Raw genomic sequence first — 9,141 nt, forward strand, 5'->3', positions numbered from 1 at the left:
AAATATCTGCATTTAGTTTGGGAATAAGAAAAATAAATATGACCTGTTTTTGCAGAAAACAAGTATAAAATGGATTTTTATTGCAGAAGTCCTGCAAGATGATTAAGCTGCTGATACGAAGACAAGTTACTAGGGGTGTCTTCAATCATTCATATGGTAGATAACCTGGGCATTTTGGTTGACCAATAACGCAATATATGCTGTTGGCCCCTGTAACAGTAGATTCGAACCGATAACAAATCTTAGGAGTCCACAGGTAACACAAATTTGAAATGCACTTATTAGAAGCAGGGCTAACTGGCATCCTTCCACAAGAGGTAACTAGCATCACAAACATTATATGACCAAACTGGTTTAAATTTTAGGTGCTGGCAACAAAAGGTGGCACCAAGAAAGGGTTTTGACAACAAAACTAAGAATAGTTTTGCACCAAGCTCATTTGCATGTGCTATCCAGGGATCAGCTTTGAGAGTCTCTATCCAAGAGTGTCGAGAAGCGATGAAAGAAGAAATTCTTCACCACTTTGGTCTTCGCATAAACATCGGCACACATCTGTCTCCATTACTTGTAGAATAACCTCATATCTTTACTATTTGATACCATCTCATATACAGTCATAAGAAGAAATTGTGCAACAAGGCAGTACGAGATGATAGCACATTCTCTCTTGTTTCCTTCTACCAATAATCTCCACAAGAGCATAATCCATTCTCAAAGTGATGGAAGCGATTGAGATCTCTGAGAATTATTTTCCTATCAAACACCATTGAAACTAGCTTCGCCATCGAATGGCAGTCCCTGCAGACACGGAGGTTCTTAACAACACGGAGGGCTGTCCCAGGAGGGGAGTTTATAAGCCCGAAGGCGATCGCTAGCTTCTCGCTGTGATATCTAAGGCTAACCTCCTTGTCTTCCTCCCCCATACCCACATGAAACACCTGAGAAGTATCAGGCACATACCCAACCAACTTCAATTGATCCACCACCTCATCTACCATTCTGTGTACCTCTCTAGACTGTGGGTGCTTGCCATCCCCAGAGAAGAACTCATGGACCATGTTATCCACCTCAATTGAGCTGCAACCAGGCACCTTCACGATCCGTCGCTCGCCCATCAATTTCCTTATCCGGTTCACATCTTCCCATCTCCCATCAGATGCACACATGTTTGAAAGAATCACATAATCCCCACCATGAGAGTCATCCAGCTCTAAAATCCTCTCGAAGACACGCTTGCCAAGATCAACATTCCCATGGCCTCCACAAGCTGATAACAGTGTTCGCCATAAGATCGGTGTTGGCTCATTTGGTAAACCATCGATGAAGTCATAAGCCTCGTCGAGTCGCCCTGCTCGAGCCAGCAAATCCACCACACACCCATAATGCTTGATTCCTGGAACAATGCCATAACCACTCCTCATGCTATGGAAATACCCCAGCCCTTCATCCACCATGCCTGAATGACTGCAAGCATACAATACTCCAAGAAATGTAATGTCATCAGGTTTAATCCCCTCCCTCTGCATTTCTTCAAAAAGAGAGATGGCTTTGCTCCCATGCCCATGAACTGCGTAGGCCACGATCATGGCCGACCAAGCTTGGGTATCCTTCGAACTCGTTTCCCAAAACACTTGCACAGCATCTTCCAAGCTCCCGCACTTGGCATACATGTCGATCAATGCGGTGTTCACCTTTATGTATGAATCAAATCCATTCCTTCTGATGTACTCATGGATCCATTTCCCCAGTTCAAGCGCCCCCAACAGGGCGCATGAGGAAAGAACACTGAGCATCGTGACATCCGTTGGCTTGAGGCCCTTTGCTTGCAATTCCCGAAACAAAGCTAGTGCCTCGCTAGGACGGCTGCTCCGAACACAAGCTGTGATCATCGAATTGTACGAAACCACACATGGCTCCTCCATCCCATCGAAAAGGGTGCGAGCAGCGCGAATGCTGCCGCACTCGGCATACATGTTTACAAGCGTGGGGCGCACGTAGATGTTCTCGGCGAGCCCGAGCTTCACGGCGATGCCATGGGCTTGCATCCCTTCTTTTGAGGCTCTGGCGCTTGCACATGCCTTCAGAAGGGAAGGGAAGGTGTAGTCATCGGGGGCGACGCCGGTCTCGAGCATGCGGATGAAGAGGGAGAAGGATTGGATTGGGGTGTGGGAGCGGGAGTAGCCGCGGGACATGGTGTTGAAGAGGACGACGTCGGGGTGGGGAATTCGGTCGAACAGGCGGTGGGCGTAGTCCATGGAGGAGGTTTTGGGATGGAGGCAGCAGGAGGTGATGAGCTTGGTGAGGAGAGAGGGGTGGTCCTGGAGATGGGATTTGATGGCGAGGGCGTGGAGCTGCTGGCGTTCTCTCAAGGTGGTGCACTTGGAGAGGAGGGAGACGAGAGATGGGAGGGGAGTCTCTATTGGTTTGGGAGTTGGGTTATTGTGGTCGCAGGGTTTGGATTTGGCGGGAGAGAGGGGATTGATCGTTAGAGCTCTGCTCATTGTAACTGGTTCTTGGAAAATTCAGGAAAAAAAGAATTGAAGGAAGTTAAGACATGAGAGAGATCTTATTTTCCTAGCTCCTTATCTTTCCTTTATGTATTTTTTAGCAGTTGTAGTGCTGGTTCTGAGCCACGAATTCACTTAAGGCCACTAGTTTCCCTCCAAGGTCTAGGAAACAAATCGAAGCACTGCTCCAAAATTTGAGAGATATACCTCTCTCATATCACCGCAAGAGCCTAGATCTTCATAGAGATCGAGAGCCAAGGGTATTTGCGCCCTTCATATTCAATGAAGGGCTCAGTGATTAAGAGGAGGTAGAAGAAGTACTACTGCTTCAACCAGAATCGCAGCTATAACGCCAAGGAGTGCTCTGCACCTCCAGCGAGGCCAAGGAGTGCTCATTCCGAGCTTCGGTCCTTCGCCTCAAAAACAAATTAACAACTGCCCGACGACCGGTGTTATCAGCACCATCACTCGCGGTACCTCGAGTAAGGCTGCAAATGGGTTGGGTTGACCCATGACCCGATCCGACCAGCGTAGACCTGACCCAACCCATTTTGGAGGATCCATGGGGCAGGGTCGGATCCTAAAATTGGACCCATTCCAATTTTTGGGTTGGGTCTGGGCTTATTGGATTCAAACCCGACCCGACCCGATCCATTTGAAATTTGGGTAATTTTGAGTTTTCAATTTTACGACCCGACCCGACCCAACTCAAATATGTAAAATTATTTGGGCCCGCGGGGGTGTAAACAAGTTCTGAAGTCATAGATGGGTTGACCCAAACTGAATCCGACCCGGACCCAAACTAGACTCGAATTTTTTGGAGTGGTCTGGGTTACACATGGACCCGACCCAAATGACCCATTGGGTCAAAAATTATAACGGTAGACCTGATCCGACCAGAATCTGTAAAATTATTTAGGCCCGCGGGGGTGCAAACAACTTCTGAAGCCATACATGGGTTGACCCGAACCAGACCCAAACTGGACCCAAATTTTTTAGGTTGGGTCCGGGTTATACTTGGACCCGACCTGAATGATCCATTGGGTGAAAAATTGTACCAATCGACCCGACCTGACCCGATCTTCTATTGGGTTGGATTTGGGTCCAAAATTAGAACTTGAATAAGGAACTGAGTTGGGTTGGGATCACACATGACTCGACCCAATCCAACTTATTTGCACCCCTAACCTCAAGCAACCGAACTCCTCAATGGGAAGACCACAAAGCAACCATGAGTTATGCACATTGATGGGTCATTAAGTCCGGGGGCAGCGGGGTCTGTCCCACGCTTGCTAGCCCTAGTGAAACAATCACAGAGTGCACCCTCCGATACGAATTCTCCACCTCGAGTAATGTGACCAAGTATAAGATGCTCTACACCAGATCTCGAACCCGACCACTAGAGGCCTTCGGCATAAAAGATGGGGGACCTCGACGGCGCCCCGATCCCACGAACTTGGAACTACGACGACCTTCGCATCTGTCATCAGTAAGATTCATTGAAGCCCAAACTCATTGTCAATAAAAATTTTCTCATTTTGTTTGTCTTTCAGATCAAGTGACTATGATAATTGAGTCTGATATGGGATACCCTAGGGACGCCGGGGCCCAACAAAGGATATACCAGAGGATGCCCAGGGCCTCCTCAAGACCGAGCCTACTCGGATTTTTCCTCGAAGCTAACTTTAGGGATGCCTCGGGGTGCATACTCCCGAGATGAGAAGGTCGGTCACTGCATCGAAGGCTCCATGAGTAAAACGACTTCTTCAGATCCATAATAACCCGAGCAGGAGAACCGGCCGCTGCGTTGAAGGCTCGATGAGTCAAGGGACCTTTTCAAGTCTATAATGACTAGAGCAAGAGAACCGGTCATCCCGCCAAAGGTTCGGCTAGTCAAGCGACCTTTTCAGGTCCATAATGGCTCGAGCAGGAGAACCGCCTGCCGCGTTAAAAGCTCAGTGAGTCAAGCAACCTCTTCAAGTCTATAATGGCCAAAGCAAAAGAACTGGCCGCCGCACTGAAAGCTCAATGAGTCAAGCGACATCTTCAGGTCTATAATAGCCCAAGCAGGAGAACCAGCTGTTGCACCGAAGGCTCGGCGAGTCAAGCGACCTCTTCAGGTTTATAATGGCTCGAGTAGGAGAACCAGCCACGGCGTTGAAGGCTCGGTGAGTCAAGCGACCTCTTTAGATCCATAATGGTCGAAGCAGAAGAATCGGCCATCGTGCTGAAGGCTCGGTGAGTCAAGGGACCTCTTTAGATCCATAATGAATCGAGTAGGAGAACCAGCCTCCGTGCCGAAGGCTCGATGAGTCAAACGATCTCTTCAGATCTATAATGGATCGAGCAGGAGAACCAGCCGCCGTGCTGAAGGTTCGACAAGTCAAGCGGCCTCTTTTAATCTATAATGGCCCAAGTAGAAGAACCAACCGCCGCGCCGAGGGCTCGACGAGTTAAATAACCTCTTTAGGTCTATTCTGGCCAGAGTAGGAGACCGGCCGTCGTACTGAAGGCTCGGTGTGTTGCCCAGATAGACAACCCAAGAGGGGGGGTGAATTGGGTTTTAAAATAATTATTGCAATTTAAAAGCTTTGTGAGTAACTAATTAAAACTTTTGCAAATGGATTAATTAGTTGCTATATGCAGTGAATGAAAGGAAAGCAAGAGACAATAAAGCAATCACAAACACAAGAAAATTTATAGTGGTTCGGAGCTAACCCTTGCTCCTACGTCCACTCCCCAAGCCTCACTTGGGAATTCACTATAATCCCTCGGATTACAGCCGGTTGTTTTACAAGCTCACAACCTAACTTGTTGTTTTACGAGATCACAACGAACTCGGTCGGTTTTCCCAGGCTCACCGACTAGAACCACCCGATTGTTTTTCCGGGATCACAATCAAACCCTTACACCGTTGGTTTCAACCTAGGCTTACCAACAAACCTTTACACCCTTGATTCAATCCCCTGATTGAATCAAGTAAGGAACAAATGGTTTGAAAAACAAACAGAAAAATAAAGCTTCTTAACAAGCAGATATTCAGCGATATAAATAATAGAGAAGTTAAGAGCCCTCAAACAAATTTATGAAGATGTAGAGGAGGGCTTCTCGAACTCGGGGTCTCCTCTTGAATGTCTCGAAGACTTGATGACTGACGGAGACTTCTTGAATGCTGGGAAGAGTTGGTTGGATGGAGTTTAATGCCCCTCTTCCTTCTTTTCGGTGTATTCCCTTTGAGATCCTTTGGTAGGTAGAGATTTCTTGTTTTCTTTGAAAGGAATGTCACTTCTCTGCCTTGCTACAGTTCTCTGTGGCTATTTAAGCCATTCCCCACGGAAACTAGCCGTTAGACACAATATTGTAGCCGTTCTGCACATTCTGCAACTCCTGACAATGTTTCCGTTGGGATCGGAGTCGACTCGCATGATCTGGAGTCGACTCGCCTGTTGCAGGAGTCGACTCGTGTTTTTCTGGAGACGGCTCGGCAACTATTCCGGATTTGAATTAAAGTGCTGTCTCGACTTGGAGTCGACTCGACTCAACCTGGAGTCGACTCGACTCAACCTGGAGTCGACTCGACTCAACCTGGAGTCGACTCCCCAATGTCCGGAGCTGACCTGGCATTTTTGGAGACGACTCGTCCCAAGGAATCCTGAGATGTATTTTTCAAGTTTGCTCACTCGAGTCGACTCGGAAATTCTGGGAGTCGACTCGGCGCTCAGACCCAGAAATCCCGATCTTCTGTCTGTTGACTTGTGCCGTCTCGGAGTCGACTCGAACTGTCTCGGAGTCGACTCGGCTCTCAATATCCGAAAAACAGTCTTCTGTCTTTTGGGGTCGCGCTGCCTTGGAGTCGACTCGAACTGTCTTGGAGTCGACTCGCCTCTCAGAGATGAAAATACCGTCTTCTGTCTTTGGGGTTGCGCTGTCTTGGAGTCGACTCAGACTTTGCGGGAGTCGACTCGGCTCACAGTGTCCGAAATTTACTCTCTGACTTTTGCCTTGTTTTCCTCTGGGAGTCGACTCTCGCTTCCTTAGGAGTCGACCTGCCAGCCATCGGAGTCGACTCGAGTTCTTCAGGAGTCGACTCGGCTCTCAGGGTCCAAAATAGCTTCTCTGTCTTTCTGTCTGTTACTCCCTGGAGTCGACTCGTTCTACTCTGAAGTCGACTCGGCAAGCATCGGAGTCGACTCGCGCTCTTCAGGAGTCGACTCGTTGACAGGTTCTGAGATGATTCTTTCTGTCAGTCTGTCTGTTCTCAGTCGGAGTCGACTCGTAATGTACAGGAGTCGACTCGAGCTCGTGCCAGTGCTTCTGATACGCTTGGAGTCGACTCGTAATTTCCCGGAGTCGACTCGAGTCTCAGACTTTGGTTCAAATTGAGTTCTTTACTTATCCAAAATGTATTGAACCAAATCTAGAGACACTTAACTATAAATTTACAAGTATTTGACTGAAACACTAGATTGAATTCATTAGTACAACATAAGATATACTCAAATGCTTTGAGCTCATCAAAATCAAATAGGGTTATAATCAATCACTCCACAATCTCCCCCTTTTTGATGATGACAAAACATTGAGTATATGTAAAGTGAATTGCTCAACAAACAAGGAGATTTATATAAAATTTTAAAATGAATTCAAGTATCTAGTTATTTAATTTATCCAAAACTGAAAGGTGTGAAACAGTAAATTTTGAAGTTAAAGCTCCCCCTTTCATTTGAAATGTATAAGCCTTCATGTCATGCAATCAATTGTTTGGCTTATATATATTTAATGAGTTTGCTTTCTTAAAATTTCAGATTCTCCCCCTCAACACATGCATTCAACTTTGTTTAGATTCTCTGAATTTTCTTTTAGTGTATTGAAGCTTTTGAACTTGAATTTTTGTTTTTAGAGAAAAAATCTGCCAATTTGTTCTTGAGTATGATTCGACTAATCTCCGAATATCCCTTGAATAGATTCTGGAGATTACTCCTTTAGGAGCCCCAACAGAGAGATAATGAGCCTCGAGGTATCGAATCCACTTAGAACAAATTATTTTGTGTTTTAAAAGGTTTCTTTTTATTGATTCCCTTTACATGTCTATTCAATATATTTTCTCTCCCTTTTTGTCATCATAGCAAAAAGGAAGAAAGCACATCACAAAAGCAATTAGAGATCAAATTTGCAACACTTTGGAAGAGAAATGTCTACTCATTGTATTGATGTATATTTAAGTACACTTGTAGATACAACAAAAAGTAAAGCAGTAAGTACATATCAAAAAGAGAAAACAAGCTACACTAGGATTTCTTTGTGGAGGATGTTGCTCCCTTGCTCAGTCTAGATTGTTGCATAATTAGACTGATCCCATCTGTAATGTTTTCTAGTTGCCTTGTGATCTTCGAGGTGGCCCTACTCTGGATCGAGGTGAGCTTAGTCAGATTCTCCTGAAGGGTATCCAACTTGGAGATCAGTACATTGGCTAGACGCTCGGCCCCCTGACTCTGGCTGCCTAGGTCCTGTCGGATGTCATCTCGCATCTTTCTTGTGTTACTCGTGACATCGCTCATATTTGAAAATTGGGCTTGTATAAGGCTTCTGACATTGTAAATCTCTTCCCTCAGATGAGCCGTCATCTCGGTCACGGCTGCCAATGAAGGAACCAGGGCAGTGGAGGGAGCAGCCGCTGGACCTCGGAGCTCCCGCAGTAGGTCATCCCGAAGATTCCTCACGATCTCCTGCCGCAACTCCCGGAGCTGCTTAGGAGAGATCCGGACCTCCTGTGGCTGAAAAGGTGGTGCAGTGGAGGGTCCGACTGAAGTGGATGGTGCTGAAGTGGAGGGATAGGTGAGAAAATCGGAGTCATGATCAAGGCTGGGGGAGTGACGAGTAGTAGGGTCAGTAGGTGTGGAAGAGGATGGTTTCCGGACCCAGACTCCCTCAATCTTATCAAATCCCATCCTGTGAAGAGTTCCCTCACCCATGCGATCTGTGTATCGCAGTGCGCGAGAGGGTTTCCCCTCAGGGATGGGGACCTCTAACTCCCTGAAGATCAATGTGTACAGCATCCCATAGGGAAGAGTAAGCCTTGGTTTGTCTAGAGGCTCACATAGGTATTTATAGATGAGCTTAGGGAAGTTGATTGGGGTATCTTGAAGAATGTAGTACATTAGGGCTAGGTCCCTCTCAGATACAAAGTCAAAACGGCCAGTCTTAGGGAAGAGGGACCTAGATATAATACTTAAGAGGAGCCGCATTTCAACTGATAGCTGACTTGTAGACACCTCATCTAGGGGGGACTGGGGTGGACTCCCTAGTATGGCCGTAAGGGCCTCAGTCCTATCGGCTGGGTGAGAGGGAAACACCCCTACTTGGGGAAGATGAAGGATTTGTGCAATGAAATCCTCCGAAATAAATAAAGGGACACCCACTACGGTTCCCTGTATCCCACCATGACCCCTAGCTACTGTCCCGTAAAACTTCCTAACTAGCCCCGGGTAAGTAGGGAGATCTAGGGAGCAAAACATCTCTAACCCTTGGGCCCTTAACCTATGCCCTATTGTAAAGCCTTCCCGGGAGAGGAAGTCAAAGTTGACATACCTCCCGGTGGAGACCGCCTTCCCGGCGCACGGACGCGAGGGAACCG

At 47.0% G+C, this 9,141-nt stretch overlaps 1 protein-coding gene across 1 annotated transcript; it reads right to left on the reverse strand.

Annotated features, from left to right (window-relative positions):
- Window positions 1–203: 203 nt before the first annotated feature.
- On the reverse strand, window positions 204–2,843 carry OTP85 (Pentatricopeptide repeat (PPR) superfamily protein). The gene has a single exon (XM_008807786.6). It carries the CDS (start codon window positions 2,499–2,501, stop codon window positions 678–680), a length of 1,824 nt encoding a protein of 607 aa, XP_008806008.4. The 5' UTR covers window positions 2,502–2,843; the 3' UTR covers window positions 204–677.
- Between the last annotated feature and the right edge of the window lie 6,298 nt (window positions 2,844–9,141).

Source organism: Phoenix dactylifera, chromosome 5 (assembly GCF_051530095.1).
Source record: "Phoenix dactylifera cultivar Ajwa chromosome 5, Ajwa_hap1_PhDact_Kaust_v1.1, whole genome shotgun sequence".
Taxonomy (NCBI): Eukaryota; Viridiplantae; Streptophyta; class Magnoliopsida; order Arecales; family Arecaceae; genus Phoenix; species Phoenix dactylifera.